The sequence below is a fragment of the Juglans regia genome, chromosome 3 (genome assembly GCF_001411555.2).
Source record: "Juglans regia cultivar Chandler chromosome 3, Walnut 2.0, whole genome shotgun sequence".
Taxonomy (NCBI): Eukaryota; Viridiplantae; Streptophyta; class Magnoliopsida; order Fagales; family Juglandaceae; genus Juglans; species Juglans regia.
In genome coordinates this window covers 2,618,951-2,638,639 of record NC_049903.1, presented here as the reverse complement: position 1 = coordinate 2,638,639, position 19,689 = coordinate 2,618,951, and the positions used below count along the sequence as shown (strand labels likewise).

The 19,689-nt window shown below is 35.7% G+C and overlaps 3 protein-coding genes across 3 annotated transcripts; 1 reads left to right on the top strand and 2 right to left on the bottom strand.

Moving 5' to 3' along the window:
* The first annotated feature begins 1,061 nt into the window (after positions 1 to 1,061).
* On the top strand, positions 1,062 to 6,070 carry LOC109011950 (nudix hydrolase 23, chloroplastic). Its single transcript, XM_018993363.2, has 9 exons — positions 1,062 to 1,662; positions 2,419 to 2,550; positions 3,353 to 3,429; positions 3,611 to 3,746; positions 3,839 to 3,979; positions 4,080 to 4,138; positions 4,737 to 4,804; positions 4,971 to 5,004; positions 5,645 to 6,070. Exons 1-7 carry the CDS (start codon positions 1,390 to 1,392, stop codon positions 4,795 to 4,797), a joined length of 879 nt encoding a protein of 292 aa, XP_018848908.1. The 5' UTR covers positions 1,062 to 1,389; the 3' UTR covers positions 4,798 to 4,804; positions 4,971 to 5,004; positions 5,645 to 6,070.
* Positions 6,071 to 6,542: 472 nt separating this feature from the next.
* On the bottom strand, positions 6,543 to 10,654 carry LOC109011949. Its single transcript, XM_018993359.2, has 2 exons — positions 10,445 to 10,654; positions 6,543 to 8,443 (listed from the first exon to the last, which is right to left on the bottom strand). The coding sequence occupies exon 2, from the start codon at positions 8,405 to 8,407 to the stop codon at positions 6,773 to 6,775; it is 1,635 nt and encodes a 544-aa protein (XP_018848904.1). The 5' UTR covers positions 8,408 to 8,443; positions 10,445 to 10,654; the 3' UTR covers positions 6,543 to 6,772.
* A 6,033-nt stretch (positions 10,655 to 16,687) lies between these two features.
* On the bottom strand, positions 16,688 to 19,152 carry LOC109011948 (probable L-type lectin-domain containing receptor kinase S.5). Its single transcript, XM_018993358.2, has one exon. The coding sequence runs from the start codon at positions 18,968 to 18,970 to the stop codon at positions 16,991 to 16,993; it is 1,980 nt and encodes a 659-aa protein (XP_018848903.1). The 5' UTR covers positions 18,971 to 19,152; the 3' UTR covers positions 16,688 to 16,990.
* Positions 19,153 to 19,689: the final 537 nt, after the last annotated feature.

The window sequence follows — 19,689 nt, the reverse complement described above, 5'->3', positions numbered from 1 at the left end:
TCAGGATTTACTTTAATTCTAATTAGCTACATTAATTAATAAGTTCCATATATATATATATATAAATATATGTTAATGTACTTTAATTCTCTCCAATTATTTTACCTCCCGTTTTGGTTTGAAACTTGAATATTGTACGTAGGTAGTAGATCAGTATGCGTTCGGCGGTTGGTCCGTAAGCTTTATTTCATTTGGGCTAAACTTACCGGCCACATTAAGCAATCCAATTTCAGGGTGTCATCTGTTGGGCTTTCAGTTCCAATATCCAAGATAGTACCGGACCGGCCTGCTGGACCTTGTCGTCTCAACACGTGCAATAAAGACTATTATCAGGCCTAATCCGCTGCAAACATTTGATATAGGTTTCAAAATCATCTCATAAGAGACTTGCGGCATTGTAATTAGGAGAAGTAATATGTGACTCGATCCGTTAATTTAATAAAAATATAACACGATAAAAAAGGGTTAAGATTTAGTCTTAACGGGTTTGAGTCAAAATGGGTTAACCTGTTAAGACACGATTGCTTAACAAGTTGATAACGGGTCAATCCGTTTTTAACCTTTTTTTTATTGTTTGAATTGTAATTTTGGATTTGTAGTTAATTTTATATTTTTTACAGATATTGTGATTTTAACATTTATATAAAATTATGCTAAACTTAACCATATCAAATGGCTTAATTTTGGGTCTGTTCAATCCATTTACATAAACAGATCAAAACAGGTTGACACGACATGACCCGTTATATTAATGAGTCGCGTTAGACTTTGAGATTTTGACACGATAAATTTAACGAATCGGATTAGAGTTGACTTATATAATATAATATATATCTTGATACAATACGAACACGAATCGTTAACACGAATTGACACTCTCCATTGTAATTAATATTTTTGTAATTTCAATTTTTGAAGAAATAAATTCGTACAATTAATTTTCCAGCAATTTCATTGACCAATTAAATTATAATGTATAGGCGCCGATTATGTATGCTGAAGTGGAAGGGTTTGATAGGGTCACGAGGGTTACCTAAATCAAATTGGGTGTGAAGATCAGATCAAATCATTATTTCTCATCCAATTTCTCTAGAGATCAAAGTCTTTCAACCAATCATTCAGTTAGAGAACCAGTCCGTACAAACACACACACAGCGGACACAATGTCCTGAGTTGTCTGAGTTAACACGGGATTCCAATTCCTCCGTAGTATCAATTTCTTCAATTTTATGTGGAGCATCGGTTTAGCAGTATCGTATACCAGTGACCACTATCCAAACCCAGCATCGTTCTCAACGCTCCGAATCTTCTTTTTTTTTTTTTTTTTTTTCTCTCTGTTCTATTTTTCGGTTCAATCTTTGGAGAAATTTTGTGGGGAGATAGAATAATATGCTCAAAGCTACACAGATACTGGGTTCTTGTGCATCTGGGTTAGTTTGGAAACCCCGTTGCAGTGGCGGGCTCTCCTTCATTTCCGTCCCCACTAAACCATTATCGTATTCTTCATCTTCAAGAAGAGTAACCGGCACAAATTCTTCGTTTTTGCCCAAGTTTCCAGCTCGCGGGACTCGTTGTCTGCGGCCATTTCATGCGCCCTCAACTCGTTCCGAGTCAAACCCAGATGGCGGTTCCGCTTCATCGATCGCAGTTCAGCCTTCAGCAGTGAGTTTTTCTGGTAGCACGTTTCTTTCTATTTGACGGGCTCGATTGAGTTTTTCTTTTCTCCGTGCTCGTTAATTTTATTGGCTTTTGAGTCTTATCGGGAATGCGAAATTTTTGGTTAGAGAGATTGAGTATCATTATGATTCTTTTTATTGATGTACATGATCAGATTCTTTCGTTTTTCTGTTTCCACTATCGAATATTTTGATGCAATGTTTGTTGGTTTATTTTTTTCGATTTCTGTATAAAGAGAATGAAGGATTGGTGATGAAGTCGAATATTCGTGGTTAAGTTATATGGTTTTGTCTCATTTGATAGCATGTATGGGGAGTAAAAATCTCATGCATGTAGAAAAAGGCGGCTCCCACGGTCTTGATCTCTCCTTAACTTTGATAGAGGGAGATGGAGGTAAGAATTGAAATTCTTTTGCTCGTTGGTAGGAACTTTTCTGGTTAGTTCTCGATGGCATAGTCTTTAATATGTCTGATGATTGCGGGTGTGTTTCTAGGTGTGAGTTTTTCCTTTTTACTCTTGAACTTTGGACAGAGTTCTGTGGCCAAACTATCTAAATTTTCAGTTTTTCTTCTTTGACACATCATCTACAGATATATTAAGCTTTTCTATGAAAGCTGTGCTGTAAAAGTTCTCAAAATATGAAAAACCAAAATCTCAGATTTTTCTCGCAATATGTCTATTGAATTCCCTTTCAGATAGTTATTCTCTCCCATTCTCATTCTATCTGTTTCAATTATGCAGGGAAATGTTCGCAAGATCAACTTCTGTCAGTCGTGTGGTGGCCCAACAAAGCATGAGATACCTGATGGAGAGGAGAAGATGAGAGCTATCTGCACAGTTTGTGGGAAAATTGCCTATCAGAACCCAAAAATGGTAATACTCTACGAATATGGTTTGTATGGGGATGAAATTTTCTTTTGATTTGTGCAAGTCAAAATCTAGAAATAAACAGTGTAGGGTGGCAGCTCCCTCACCCACCCTGCACCCCTCCACCTCGCATCCTCATTGTATGGGGTGGAGGTGAGGGTTCCTCTCTCCACACTGCATCTGCGTCACCTCCATAATGCAGGGTAGATGGGGAACCCTCTCCTCTCCACCTCTTGCACTCCCATATGACCATGGGAGGGGGGTCCTCCTTCCATCATACGCCTCCACTGTGCGAGGTGGAGGGACCTAGAGCAGGAGGGAGGGGAGAACCCTCTCCTCCACCCCATTCCCACGTGTTGATCACTACTTGGTTGCATGCTGTGTGTCTCTATCACGAGGTAAGTTGCTTACCTGGCAATGCTTCATCTAAGATTTTTTACAGAAATATGACGTAATGGCCAATTATAAAAATGGGAGGAACTGAGGAAGTCGTTCTTTGGTTTTTTTTTTTCCTTTTTTGGAATTAAGGTATTGCCTTTTATTTCATGAAAATCCAGGGTCTAATTTTCTATTTTCCTTAATATCAGTATAACTGATGTGAAAAAAAAAAGACCACTGATAGTTGAGTTTGAAATTGGAATAAGAACTGCTGTATGCATGGAATTTTTGGTTGGCAAAGTTTAGCTGCTAATGCATTTGTCATCTGTTTGGCGTTATTTTTATTTGTGCTACAAATGCAAAAACTAAATTACCTTCTTCTCATTACGGGTTCATTTCGCTTAATAATTGGTCAAATCGATACTTGTAGGTCGTGGGCTGCCTCATTGAGCATGATAATAAGGTCCTACTTTGCAAGCGGAAGATTCAACCATCTTATGGTCTTTGGTATTTATGTAAACATATTTTTTCTTGTTCTTCACAATCATTTCCTGAATGAAAGAAAAAATATGCAAAACACAATTGGGGCCCCTGGCACTTTTATTTTTTTGGTTCTGATGAAGGTTGCTTCAACTATTGTTTTTAATTCACCATAATCTTAATGTGGTGATTGGGTGTTTTTTAATAGGACTCTTCCAGCTGGTTACATGGAAATTGGGGAGTCTGGTGCAGAAGGGGCAATCAGGGAAACCTGGGAAGAAGCAAATGCTGAAGTGGAAGTGCTTTCTCCTTTTGCCCAACTGGATATTCCTCTTATTGGCCAAGTGAGAGAGAAACTTTTTTATCTACTTCATTTTTATTTTCTGTCCACTTGCTGAACATGCTTGCATAATTCATTATCCCTGGTTTTTAGCAGACTTACATAATCTTCTTAGCGAAGCTCAAGAAACTGCAGTTCTCACCAGGTCCAGAATCATCCGAATGCCAGCTTTTTGCCCTTGATGATATACCTTTTAATTCCTTGGCATTTTCATCGATGTTTGTAACCTTGAATTTGGTATGGATCAGTTTTGAACCATAAAACTGTATCATCGTTGTCAGATTCCATATAGACATGAATTCTATGTTGTGGGGTCACATTTATCTTTTGGCTGCAGTATATTCAAGATGTCAAGACTGGAAAACCAAAGTTCCACTATGGTACAATCAACAAGAGGTATGTTCATCTTATAGTGGGGAGACGTCTAGATTTTGGGAAATTATTAACTCTCATACCTTAACTGCATAATATGGTCCCAAAGATAATGTTACACTGTTATATGTTTGGTGAAAATCAACATAAAATGCAACTCATATATGTGCTATTAGATCATGCCTACTGAGCATTATCATGGGATCTTCTTTGTTTAAAATAAAGCTTAAGGCTCTCCCTATCCATTTTTAGTTGCATTTTCTCTCTGCCTTTGGCAGCTGATGGGCAGAGCTGAAACATTACATTGTCGAAGTAAAGATTTCACGCTCCCAGTAAAGATTTCAAGCAGAGCCGTTTTGGTTGCTTCCTTAGTCCTTATAAATAGGGTTGTACAATCAGCTTCTTATAGTGGCAATGGAAAGAACCTAGTATCTGTGATATATTATTTCTTCCTACACACCAACCACTAAAATAGTTTAAACTAATGTATATAATTCAGTTCAAGGTCTTGAATGATGTTTTATATATTTTACATGATTACAGATCACATTTTTTCCAACCCCTTCCCTCTCTCCCAAGTTATTTTACTGGAATATGATTCTTTGCTAATGGATGTTCTCAGGCCTGGCACAAGTCCTTCTGATATTCATGCCTTCACTCTTGATTACCATCTTCAGTGCTGACAAGACGGTGAGGCCCTTGTGATTTCATGAAGTGGAAAAACAAATGAACATAACATATTCAACAGCTGGATTTGAAATGCTTTTAGTTTCTAGACATTGCTTCCTGTATGTCATGACTGATGTTTGAGGTCATTAACTAATGCATCGATGTGTTCTTTATAATGAATTTGCAGGTGGGGGCCTTAAGAGAGTTTTGAATTTGACAAGGTAACAAAAAATTATGATACATTGCACTTTCCTGCCCAAAGTATAAGATTTATTTTTTCAAGGTTCTCTCTGAACGATTCGAGTGATACACGATGATGACGGTCTCAATATCTTGTCAAAAATTATTTTTTAACATTATGTACTTAGCCTGTGATCATAGAAAAAAGAGAAATGCTTTGGCCACAAAAGAATTTCACAAAAGTAAATCCACAAACTGACGTGACTTGATGTGGTATGTCAGATTGTAAGGTTACTTTATTGTAAAGTAGATTTAATGTATCACATCAAATCGCGTCAGTTTGTGAATTAACTTTTATAAAATTTATTTGTAGCTGTAGCACTTCTCTAGAAAAATGAGAGGAAAAAAAGAATGAATGTGAAAAATTTAAGATTAGTGTTTCATTGAGGTTGCATGAGGGCAATCAAGATAAGTTATAGGTGATGATTGGAATGTTTTACAGCAGCATCAAACTGTTATTTTACCTCACTGTGGATAGTACAATTAATATCAGAGTTTATTCAATATGCCTCGCTGTGGAAATTGTTTTTCTTCATTTCAATTTTTTTTTTTTTGCAATTCTCCTATAATCAATCTCTCATCTGTCTGGACTTCTATGATTTGATGTTTTGCTGGTTGCAGGACCAGGTAAGTTAGCAGAAAAGGTTGCCCCGCCAGGTTAGTTGAAAATGGGAACCAAGAGCAATTGAACACATTGATCAAGTTGGGAAATGTTTCTACCTAAAATCCCATAGAGCCACCACTGTTTCTTCGGATACTCTGAAATCTATGCATCTCATCCGAATTCAGAAACAGACCCAGAAACCCCTTCTACTCTTTGTACCACATCTGTGTCATCTAGGTTGATCTGCCTCGCAATTTGAGGTGGTGAAAATTCAGGATATTTCTGAGAGAACGCAAATCTATGTGATTGAGCTGGCTGATTGCCTTGTGTTTCCGGGGAAGATTCAAATTATTATTGGAATAGCCTCCAATGGAAATTCGAAGAGAAAATTAGAATATACTCCTTTTCTGGGTAAGTAATGAATGGAATGTTTTACAACAACATTAAACTGTTATTTTCCTCCTGATATTTTACAAATGAGTCAGTCAGTTATTGTTCTTAGGGGAGTGGATTTTTGCTGGGGTCTGGTTGGGTTGCGTTTGACCTCTCAAGTCTAAAGTGAATTCGTTTATCACTCTGTTCTCTCTGTGTGAATTTTAATCCGGTGGTCGTTACCTTGTTCCCGACGATCCAACCAAATTTAGTCTTTAGACCCCTTTGGGTCGCTCTGTCTGATTGCAGGAACAACATATGAAAATCGTTTAGATGGTGATGGATTAATGAGCTCACGTCAAGGGATACCCTTATTAATGCATAATAAATCCTATTATGTTCGAAACCATGATACTAGTTATTTTAGATTTTATCTTCTCCAATCACATACGTTGATATAACACATTTTAAGTGGTATCAAATCTTCTGTGATACATTTACTTAAAATGTGTCAATGATAAAACATTTACTTAGGGTGAAGGATAGATGGTTCAAAAGCCAGAAGCCAATGTAAAAGTCGCATATTTAAACCTTGTATCCTGTTCGTAATCGAAGTCTACTTCAAATTTTCTAACACGTGATCGATAAAAACACTAGATTTACATATCTACGACAAGACATGCAGGAGCACAAATATTCTAACAAGTACAACCAAGTTACCAACAACAAGAAGATATCCATCTGTCTGGCATTCTCCAATGACCACTCAAAGGTTACTTAACTGTTTCTTGAGTAAGGTTCCACAAACAATCATCCCATGGGTGGATGTTGAATTTGCATTGAGTGCATTCTATGGCCACGCCATCGAAAGGTACATCACACGCGTCACACGGAGGGAAGTATTTACTCCTTTGCACAATAGTTAGAGGATGTGGGTGTTGTTCATTCGTATAACTGCTTCCAAATTTAATATACGGGTATTCTCCAAGAACGCAGTGGGGATGAACAGCAAAGTCACAATCTTCACAGTAATAGAACCAGTGATTTGGATCTCTTTCTTCTTCACAAATTTGACAATAATATTCTCCAGAGTCATCTTCAGCAGTGTAGGTGAGCTTGAGGGGATGCGTATCGTATTTATGTGTAACTTCGAGCGGAAGAGTTGCACATTTAAAACCCAAGGTGAAGCTGCAATCCGTGCATACAAATACGCGGTGGGCATCATTATAATCACAAGCATTGCATTCTTCATCAGAATTTATAGCGAGGAAGAGGGGGTGTTGGTGACCTTCATGTTTAAGGCATTCTGGCATTGAACTACAATGAACGTCAAGGTTGTACTGACATTCATCACATCTATAGGTAAAGCCATGGCGATAATGCTTGCAAGCATTACAATAGAACATGCCATCAATGGAAGGTGCCCGTGAGTGAAAGGTGAGCACATGCCGATGGAGTAGGTGTCGCTTCTTTTTGGGTAACTCAGTACATCTTTTATGGATAAATAACTTACATTGTTGGCAACTGTAAAATGGTGCCGAGATTAATTGCATGCATCCCTCACAAAGCTCATCATCCTTGAGCTCCTCTTCATTGAAGTTCAAGCTGTGATGATGACTGAAATGTTGCATCTCTCTAGCTCCTTCACCATCTCTTAGGTTGACAAAATCAATGGAATTGTTCGAAAACGAGTTGAAATCTGCAGTACTCGAGTAGTCCGCGATTCTATCTTCAAACAAAGTGTCAGTTGCACAGTTCAAGTGGGCAAGATAACTGCATCTTTGGCAATAATAAGCTGCATACTTTATGTTCACCTTTTTGTAACAAAGTTTACAGAATATGTTGTGGTCCTCCTTGACTTGATGAAGAGAATAAGTCAGAGTGAGCGAGTGATCATGTCCTGTAATTTTTATGGTACGAGGGAATTCAGTACATTCATAGTGAACCAAGAGTCGACAGATGTTGCATAGGTAGGCAATATCCTTGCGTTCCACGCCACAAGCTTCACAGGCGAATTGGATTTGGTTCAAAATGGGGACGAATGCGTGTTGATGACATTTGTCAGGACAAATTTGCCAACGAGAGGCACACTTAATGTCAAGATCGAAATTGCACCAGTCACAACGATAATAGAAGTATCTGCCGCAAAATCTCCGGCAAGCATCACAACGACTACTCGCCGAAGGTGCTTGGAGGATAAGGGCATCGTTTGGATGCAAGGGATGTTGTATCTCGCGAGGTAGCTGCGTGCACGATTGATGCAGAAGGAAATTGCATTCAGAGCATTTGTAGGCGGGACCCAATATCGGTTCATTACATCCCGAGCAGATAATATCCTTCTTACCTTCATTTTTCACTTCTTCTATGAAGATCAATGGATGCCTGTGACTGAAATGTTTGAGATCCATCTCCTTCAAGATCTCTCTCTCTTTACACGCTCACAACTGAGAGATGTTTGGTAATCCGTTTCCAGATTGCGGTTAGTTTTTCAAGCATCAGTAAAATATGTAATTACTGATAGAAAAGAAAAGAAAATTATTCTATTAGCTCCTCGATCAATTAAAAATGGGGAAAAGGCCAAACAAATCTCAAGGAGTCAAAGACCAAAGCGTACGCTCACTTTGGGAGGACCAAGACCTCATTTCAAGTGTTGAATAAGAAAAGAAAATTCTTTAAATAAAAGCGTTCGCGTGAACACAAATGAAAGAAATTGCCATGTGATTTGCTATATACAATTACTTTTATTAATGTAATTAACCAAAAAGTTATTTTATATTAAAAAAATAATACAGTCAATTACATTAATAAAGTATAAGGCCAATTACATTAACAAAAAAATTTTATTTTACAAAAAGTATGCAAAAATAATTACACATAAAGTTTTTAAATTACTATTCAAACACAAATATTTTTTAATTTCAAAATTTTAACTTTTTCATCAAATTATTACAACTTTCCTAAACTTCCAAACAAAATACAAAAAATAATTCAACTTTATCAAATTTCAAAACAAAAATTATATTCTAACTATCTTTTAATTTTGTAATTTTTGTAGTCAGTTTTTTTCTCTCGTTTTCCAAAATTTTTTAAAAATCTTAACTTGAAACATTTTACTATTATTTACAAATTATCTTACTTCTATTCACAAATTTTTCATCTCATATCATCTATATAACTAAACGAGGCATAAATCATTCTTTTGATTTTTTATTTCGAATTTAATAATATATTTAGATATATTTTTCATTCCTACTCTTTCTTCAAAACTAGCTGAGTAATTTTACTCATCATTTTAATTTTCATCATTCCATGATGTGACATTAAATGATTAGAGACTATTTATTATATTTTACTTGTGAACCTATTATCTAATGTCACATCATAGAATGAGAGGATGATGAGAAAATAGATGATGAATAAATTTTTTCAAACTAGAAACAATATCATAAAAATTAAATTTTCTTATTTTTGTTAATGAGAGGGAGATTATATTTTTAAATAATATTAAATAGTCATTTTCACTAAACATTTAACTAATTTTTATTAACAAACACACATTTTAGTGCTATGTACGATTTCAATTTTCTAATAATTATATATTTCTAATTTTCTTATTTAGAATTTAGAATTTAATTATATGTTTAAATTTCGTACTTAATTTCTAAAATTTAACCGTTACAAAATATTCCTATTATAAAATGAGAAATTTGACAACAAGTTGTATTATTCTTAAAAAAGTAATAATTTTGAAAATATTATTAGAAACATTATTAGAAAATAGTTATATTATTCTGAAAATATTATCGTAACTGTAAAAAAATAATTTAAATTTTTGTTTAAAATATTTGCTAGAGAGTAAGGCATTGTTTGTTTTCACGAATGAGATATGATGAGTTGAGATTAAAATTAAAAGTTAAATAAAATATTATTATAATATAATTTTTTAATGTTATTTTTGTTTTAGGATTAAAAAAATGAATTGTTTATTTTATTTTGTGTAAAAATTTGATAAAATTATAATAATTACATAAGATGAAATGTATTAAGAAAAGAAGAGTTATAAAAATAAAGAAGACATAATAATTCAAAACAGAGGAAAAATATAAAAGAGTAAGTAGTTAATATTGTAAAGGTATGTGAGAGAAAAATAATAATAAAAAGAATAGAAAAATATTATTTTAATAAAATTGATAAAAAAAAATAGAAGGAGAGGTTAGAGATTTTGAAAACATGAATAAAATTTAAGAGAAAGTTAAAAAAAAAATAAAAATATTTACTCGGATGTGGATGGTCTCCCTCTTAGATTTAGATACAATCCTCTCTTCGGATGATTAATTCGCAGATAATTAATTAACACTAATCTCATAGATACTGTCGTTGATGAGATGAATAAAAAGAGACACGTGGCATCTGCCTAACAAATTTAAAAGCATAGGATAACGTACCTGTGTGGAATTATCTATGAGCTGCTGAGGGAGCAGCGAGTCTGTTGCCGAGAGAGGGAGAGGGAGAGGGAGCGAGGGCGAGGCTCCCGGCGAGCAAACTGGCAGGGATGAACCCTCGATTTGCAGAAGTATTTTCCTCTCTCTCTGTGATTTTTTTTTTTTTTTTTGGGACAATTACGCAACGAACTCGACAACAACCTGGGGACGAGCAATTAATTTATAGTACCTGTTGCTTGACTTTCTAGCCAAGTCATTGTAAAAATTTATATTAAAAGTAGTTTGTTTGTATAATTTTTTTCAATTCATCTTGTCTCAAAACATTCTTATTGATTTGGCCAAATAAAAAAATTAGTTAAATTTTACATAATTAATGTAAAACCATCCCATATTAAATTGAACAAATCTAAAATAATTTAGATTTTTATTATAGTGATTGACTAAAGATGAATAACTATAATTGATTTACTAAATATTAGAACATTAATTTCTCACTCTAAACAAACATTAAAATATTAGTTTATCACTCCAAGTAAAAATACAATTTGATTTGTAATTAAAAAATTTAGATAGAAATTTAGATAATTTTAATCAAATATTTTTTATTATTAGCATTAAATGATTTTTGAAAATATGATTTTTGAATATTAATGTAATTAGAATATAATTATTATTAACATTTAATTGGTAGAGCTACAAAATATTATAAAAATAAATTAAATAAAAAAATATTAAATTAATAATGTTTTATTATTATATAGAGAGTGAATGGATAATCTAATGTGAAGATTGAATTTAAAAGGAATAGGCAAATGCAAAAAAGTGTAATATTAGCTAAATTTTGAAGATATATTTGACTAAACCAATGAAGATGCTCTCATCTAATTATTATAATTTTTCTAAATTTTCATACAAAATAAAATTAACAATTTAATTTTTTCAGATATCAAAATAAAAATAATATTAAAAAATATATTTTAATAATATTTTATTTATTTTTTAATTTTAATCTCAATGCATTAGAAAACAAACGAGATCTGAACGATTTAATTTTACTGTAAAATAGAATTTGTTAGAGTCAATTGCCTCTATGCTACCTGAATGTGAAACTCAATAAATTTCTACCTTGCGGAGTATGATTTGAGGAGGTGAAAATTTAGAATGTCCATGAAAAAAAAGCATTTCTTTGAAATTGAAGTCGTCGATTGAAATTTGTCAACGTGAACAACAGTTCAAAAGTGTAGAGGAAATTGTGGAGCTCAATAACAAACTAAACCGTAGCTGTCAACTGGAGGAAAATAAGGAGGAGAATTAGGAGGACAATCGATCCATCTTCTGCTATTCTCTAAATTTTGAAAATATATTTTGTTGTTAGTTTTATCTAGAAATGATCTTTTTGTTGTTATTTAAATTTTGTAATATCTAAAAGATAGCTACTCTGTTGTACTAATACTCTATAAAGAGTTATCTGTGTATGATGTTTTCATATCATCGAAAAATATCAATTCAAGAACTAGAACAATTCCATCATCCTCTATTTCGTATTCTTCTTTACTTCTATCACTTCAATTATCTTACATGGTATTATTTTGAGCCACAAAAAGACTCATCATGTCTTCCTCTCCTTCTTCGTCCACTAGTACTGATACTCGTTCTTCTTCTATCACTGCTATTACTCCACTCTCCAATATTGTTTCAATCAAATTGACTGTTGAAAATTAGTGCCCTATTTTCGTGGCCAAGATTTGTATGGATACCTTATGGTACTTCCAAAATTCCTCCCCAAACTATTACTTCTTTGCAACATGATACGAGTACAACCACTCAAATTCCAAATCCTGCACATTCTCAATGGGTGCGACAGGACAATCTCATCTTAAGTATTCTCATGTCTTCCATGATTGAGGGTGTCTTAGCCCAGGTTGTCTCTAATGCCACCTCTCATGAGGTTTGGCATGCTCTTGCAACAAATTTCTCTTCGCAATCCAGAGCTCGTACCATCCAAGTTCGGACTCAACTTGCCAATGCCAAGAAAGGCAATCAATCTGCCAATGATTATTTTCTATCCATCAAAAAATTAGCTAATGAACTTGCTATGGCTGCCCAACCTCTCAAGTGTGACGATGTCATTTCTTATGTTCTTGCTGGCCTTGGACACGAATATGACAGCTTCATGTCCTCCATCTATACTCACACTGATAATGTCACACTTGAGGAGGTATATTCTCTGCTCATTGTTACTGAGGCTACGTTTGGGTAGCAAAGTTTTCTCAACACTCTTCAAGTATTCTCGTACTTATGAAAATACTTCACATGCCAAACAACTTAAAATACTCTCAATGGGACCCACAAACTCACTTCAATCTCTACTCATAACTATTCACAAACATTATATAATATTTATCACTATTATATATATAAATAAAAAATAAAATCACTATAATATTTATTACTATTATATATAAATAAAATCATCATTAAAAAAAATCAATCATTGATGGGATCCACACATTTTTCAATTATCTATCCAAAAGTCAACAACTCAACATACTTCATACATCCAAACAACTCAAAATACTCTCAATGGGACCCACAAACCCACTTCAATCTCTACTCATAACTATTCACAAACATTCTCAACACTTCTCAGATATTCTCACTACCCAAACGTAGCCTGAATCTCGTCTCAATCATCATCATCTTTCTACTCCTACACCACTTGCTGAAGCAAATGTTGTCCAGAAACAATCGCAACACTTCAATAATAGAGGGCGAAGTAACTCTCGTGGTAGAGGTCGCCATAATAATTCTCGGGGAGGGGGGTACTTACTCCTATAATCGCAATGACACAAATAATTATTCTCCAGTTGTGTGTCAAGTTTGTGGAAAACCTGACCATTCCGCTCGCAAGTGCTACCATCGTTTCGATCTCACATATAAGGATTCTCCTCGATCTCAGAATAAACAAGCCTTGGTTGCAGCCAATAATGGCGGCTGAGAGAATGACTGACATGCGGACACAGGTGCCACTCACCATATCACACATGATATGGCCAATCTGAACCTCAAAAGTGATGACTATGATGGTACAGACCAACTTTAGGTTGGTAATGGTCAATGTTTGCGTATCTCTAAAATGGGCTCCATTGAACGAAGACATAGACAAATTGTGGTGATAAGACTTAGTATGTTATCACATTCGAATTTACCTCTAAATTACTAGGAAGATGCCTTTTATACTTCAACTTATTTAATTAATCGTCTTCCCACACCCATTTTCCGCACTTTGTCCCCTTATCAAATAATCTATAAATGAGTCCTTGATTTTTCTTTTTTACGAATCTTAAAATGTGCATGTTGGCCTAATCTTAGACCTTATAACAAACATAAATTGCATTTCCGAAGCAAATCATGTGTTTTCATTGGCTATAGTGTTAATCACCATGGGTACAAGTGTCTTGACTTATCAACTGGTTGCGTTTATGTCTCGCGTCATGTCATCTTTGATGAACATTTGTTTTCTTATCAGAAGATTTACTCACCCCCATCATCTTCAATTTTAAATTCTTTTCACACATGTAACCTTGCCTTTAAATCTCAAAATACCATCTTCTGCCAGAATTATTGATATACAATCTGTGACCTTACCACCTGAAAATAATATTACTGTGCCTCAAGTATTTCACTCTGCAGGAACCGATGAAGAAGCACCTGTCAAGCCTGCTGATTCTACCTCCCTACCAGTCATCATTGCTACTGATCCATCTCTCTCTTCAAGCATACTAGAAGTTGTACCTCAACAAACTTCAGATCCTACTGCTCCACAACAAAACACCAGCACACATGTCATGGTAACTAGATCAAACAACAATATTTTAAAACCAAAATCCACCTCTGATGGCTTTGTGAGGTACCCACTTTCGAAAGCATTACTCTCTTGAGTATGCTGATGTAGAACCATCATGTTATAGTGATGCAGTAAAATCACCACACTAGCGTGCAGCCATGAATACTGAGTTTGATGCCCTTTTACACAATGGCACATGGTTATTAATTGTACCACCTCCAAAGGCTAACATTGTTGGCTGCCACTAGATATACAAAATTAAAAAGCATGCCGATGGTACCATAGAGCGCTATAAGGAAAGGTTGGTTGCCAAAGGTTTTCATCAGCAAGAATGTGTGGATTTTAAAGAAACCTTTAGCCCTGTTGTCAAGCATGCTACAATTTGTATTGTCTTGTCCATGTCTGTCTCTTTTAATTGGCAAGCTACGCAAGTTGATGTCCAAAATGTTTTTTTGTATGGAAAATTGGAAGAAAAAGTATATATGGCACAACCTCAAGGTTACGTTCATTCACAATATCCTCATCATCTTTACAGGTTGCATAAGTCATTATATGGCCTGAAACAAGCTCTGAGAGCTTTGTTCTCTCATCTAACTGATAAATTACGAGAACTACAATTTCATTCAAGCAAGGCCGACACTTCTCTATTTATTTGGCGCAAGTATGGTACTCTGGTCGTGATTCTTATTTACGTTGATGATATTATCATCACCAGAAATTCTAGTCAAGCCATACAACATGTAATTCAGTCCTTACACTTTGACTTTGCAGTTAAAGAACTTGGTGATCTTAGCTATTTTTTAGGGGTGGAAGTTTTGCGCTCAAGAGAAGGTATGTATTTAACTCAACGTAAGTATGTGGCGGATCTTCTAAAACACACTCACATGGTAGAAGCTAAGCCGTGCACAAGTCCTATGTCAACTAGCTGTCAACTTTCTGCAATTGAGGGTGCTAAATTTTTAGATCCTTATCTCTATAGACAAGTTGTTGGAAGCCTACAATATTTAGCTTTCACCAAACTTGATCTTGTTTTTTCAGTACACAAAGTAAATAAATTTATGCATAACCTGTTGGAACCACACTGGCAGGCTGTGAAAAGAATTTTATGTTATCTAAAACATACCATATCAAAGGGGTTTGTTCCTCAGCAAGTCATCTAATTTCGCAGTTCAAGCGTTTTCAGATTCCGATTGGGTAGCTGATCGAGATGATCATCGATCAATAGGTGCATATTGCATTTTTATGGGCAACATTCTTATTTCCTGGAGGTGCAAGCAACAATTCACAGTTGCCCATAATAGTACCGAAGCTGAATATAAGTCCCTTGCGAATACAACTTTAGAACTATAATGGTTGCAATCGATTTTATATGAAATTGGTCTTAAAATTCCAAAATCACCCGTGTTGTGGTGTGACAAAATGGAGCCACATAGTTGGCTGCCAATCCTCTATTTCATGCTCGCACAAAGCACATTGAGATTGATTTCCATTATGTGCGTGATCAAGTTCAAAGAAAGCAGCTTATTATTCAGTTTATATCAAGTAAAGATCAACTTGCTGATTCATTAACAAAGCCAGTGTCTCGTTGCAAGTTTCAAACCATATTGGCCAATCTGAATGTTCGAACACTACCCCTCAGATTGAGGGGGCGTGTAGAGGAAATTGTGGAGCTCAATAACAAACCAGACCGTAGCTGTCAACTGGAGGAAAATAAAGAGAATTAGGAGGACAACCGATCCATCTTCTGCTATTCTTTCAATTTTGAAAATATATTCTGTTGTTAGTTTTATCTAGAAATGATTTTCTTGTAGTTATTTAAATTTTGTAATATCTAGAAGATAGCTACTATGTTGTACTAATACTCTATAAAGAGTTATCCGTGTATGATATTTTCATATCATCGAAAAATATAAATTCAAGAATTGGAACAAATCTATCATCCTCTGTTTCGCATTCTTCTTTACTTCTATCACTTCAATTATCTTACAAGAAGTGATTGATCCAGGTTAAAGACACCCCACTTATAAGGCCCACTAACATAGGGAATAATATCCAAAGCCCACTTTCAAGAATATACACTTCACCACTCGATAGTTAACTAGCTAGACAACTTTTACTCTTTACAATCTACCATATTATATCAATTGCGTCAATATTTACTAATTTTTATGCTAAAATATTTCTCCAACAGATATAATAAGATCTGTAAATGATGTTTTCATTCGTTACTATTACAGTATTACAGCAGTAATGTTTTTGTATTGAAGGCATGCACTCGTACTCATCCAATCTACAGGTACGCTCTTCAGCCACTCAATAATACACAACCAAATGCAGAATCAGCATCAACCCCACATGCACGAAATCATCATACTCGACCATTTTGTCGTTTCCTATAGTAAAACGACAGGGTCATTGCATTCAGAATTGAACATCAAATTGACCTACTATGACCTTGTTTTTCTTACATGAAAACTTGGGACCTATTTACAAGACAGAAATAACAGAGTGGCCAGGGTGGGTGTTCGTTGGATGATAGTGCCTTCATAGTAGAGAACAAGGGGATTCCAGAAATTCAGGATAAGTTTGAGCAGGAAAGGGAGATGTATTATGGCGGCCATTGAGGCATGCCAGGTGATGAATGACAATGAGTTTGTGGAGATTGTTGAAAGGAGTATGGTGAGTCTAAAGCTTGGCATGATTCATCTCCCAGCGAGTTGTGTGAATGGACTGAGTTGGCTTCCAATAAGAGAGACATCATCCGCGTCCTGTTTGAATGATGGGGGCATGGCAGGCCACACAAAAGCAGGTCTTTCATTAGGCACCGGTGGCAAAGGCGCTTCCCCTATGATTACCTGCAAAACTATTTTCATGGAGGGTCTGTGATGTGGATTTGGATGGCAGCAAGCCAACCCCAATACAAGCATCCGCTTCATTCCTTCCTCGTCAAATTTCCCGTCCAATCTGGGATCAACTGCATCAAGGATCCCTTCTCTCTTGTGAAGTTCCCATAGCCAATACACGATGCCGTTGTTGTAATCATTGTCCTCATTCTGTTTTCCAGGCTTTCTTCCACAGACAACTTCTAGGACAAGAACACCAAATGCATAAATATCTGTTTCAACAGTTGCTCTACCAACAAGAAAAGTTTCTGGAGCCATATAACCCGGCGTTCCTGCAATTTCTTTTGTTGTGTGGTGAGTTTTTCCGCTTTGTTGAACGGTGCGTGCGAGTCCGAAATCTCCCAGCCTTGCATTGAAGTCCGAGTCTAACATTATGTTGCTGGGTTTTATGTCGCGATGCAGCACTCTCTTTGCACATCCATTATGAAGATAATCCAGCGCTTGAGCTACCCCATATATTATGATGTGCCTTTTCTCCCAGCTGAGATTTTGTTCCCCCATGCCTAAATTCTCATCACCATATATGAACTTGTCCAGGCTACCATTTGGCATGAACTCGTACACAAGGAGGAGCTCACGCCTTTCATAGCACCATCCAATCAATTTCACAAGATTTTTGTGATGGAGGCTACCGATGGTTGTGACTTCTGCTATAAATTCTTGCTTACCTTGACTCGAATCCTTTGAGACTCTCTTGACAGCTACCTCCAGCTTATTTGCCAAGAATCCCTTGTAGACTGTTCCAAAGCCTCCTTTTCCGAGCTTGTTTCTCGGGTTAAAGTTGCCTGTTGCTTTTCTCAGATCTTTTAGTTTGAATTTCCGTGGACCCACAGAGGACCCTTCGATCTGGTCTTCGATCCTTGGATATGCATCTTCTGGTCGCTCTCGGCGTTTTCTTTGCAAATACAAGTAAACCAAAATCCCAATCAAGAGCAGTACTACTACTGCCGGAACTGTGATCCAGACCCATAACCGCTCCTGATTTTCATCGCCAATATCTTCCATTGAGAATTCCCATGATCTTATGCAGTTCAGTTCAGTGTAAATACCTGTTGAAGCAGAGAACCCCACAGAAACCCTCTCTGGAAGATGGTCAGAGAGATTAAGAGGCAGGGAAATTACTGGCTTGAGCTCTCCCGTCGCATTACTGATGGAAACAACGATGTATTTGGTTTTGCCATCATACTCAACCCGTGCCCTTACATTAGAATTTGAAGAAAGATCGACTCCATAGCCCGTTAAAGATACTTGTTCGATCGAGTAGATGCTGTTCACATCCAAGCCAACGTGGTTTTCATCGAGATCTTCTGGATAGCTCTTTCTGGTGTCAAATTCAACGGCTACCACTTCAGCTTGAGATGATCCATTTGTAGTCGCGTTTACGATCCCAAGCCATTGCCCTTGGCTGGCCTCTGGAAGAGTGGTATCTGCAGTTAATATAAAGGCCAAGCCTTCACCGCCTGGAGATGTCACTGGATTTATTCTAAGCACAAACGTGGTGTTGAAAGATGCCGTGACACCTTTGCTCTTGCTCCACAATCTGAATGGCTTCTTGTAAAAGACACGTCCGGAAAAATTTGCGAGATTCTCTCCAATAACATCAGGTGTAACTTGGATAGAATCTAAGAAAAGACGTGAGTGTTTGCTCAGAATGAGTTCTTTATCGGTTTCAACAGGAAAGCTTGAAAAATTAAAGCACCCTACTTGTGTAAGAGCTCCACACAGGAGGATTGCTAGAAAAAGGGACTCTACTACCTGAGAAAACTTCTTTCTACCCATGGAAAATCGATACAGAATGGTCTTAGCTCTTGACAGATCGGTTGTGGTTTTGCAATTTCTGCCGAGATTAGACACGTACGGATTGATCAGAAAAACGAAAGCAAAATCTGGTATTTTATGGAAGACATTATAAACAGAGAAACCGAAGATATTTCCCAGCAATTTCTGCAATTCGAATATAATATTTCTATTCAACAGCGGCGGCGTATCATTTGCTTTTTTTTTTTTCCTTAAAAGGTGGTGGAACGGGAACAAGTCCTTTCTTTGAGGGTTTACTGTACGGAAAATTTGAAAAAAAATAAATTCCAACAGCAAAAATACAAGCGTTTCAAAGTAAGAGAAATAAAATAAAATAAAAAATTGCACAATATTCATTAATGGCAGTATAATTTTGTTGACTATTTAATATTAATGTTCAATAATTAATATTGGAACCTAGCAAGCTAGCTCCATCTTTGATATAATCTTATCTATTAAAAATAATTAATGTTCAACATGGATATTATAACCTTTTTTTTTATTATTTTTTTGGATAAAATAGAGCTCAGATTTCTAGAAAGTCCAAGAAGAACAAGTCCTGTTCTTTCTTTTTTATTTATTTATTTGTTTTTTCCCTCTCAACATATGTGGGCTTGTGTTATAACTTATATTATAACTGCCCACTATGTATTATTATATTTACATATAAAAACAACTAAAAAGACAGTAATTAGGTTACG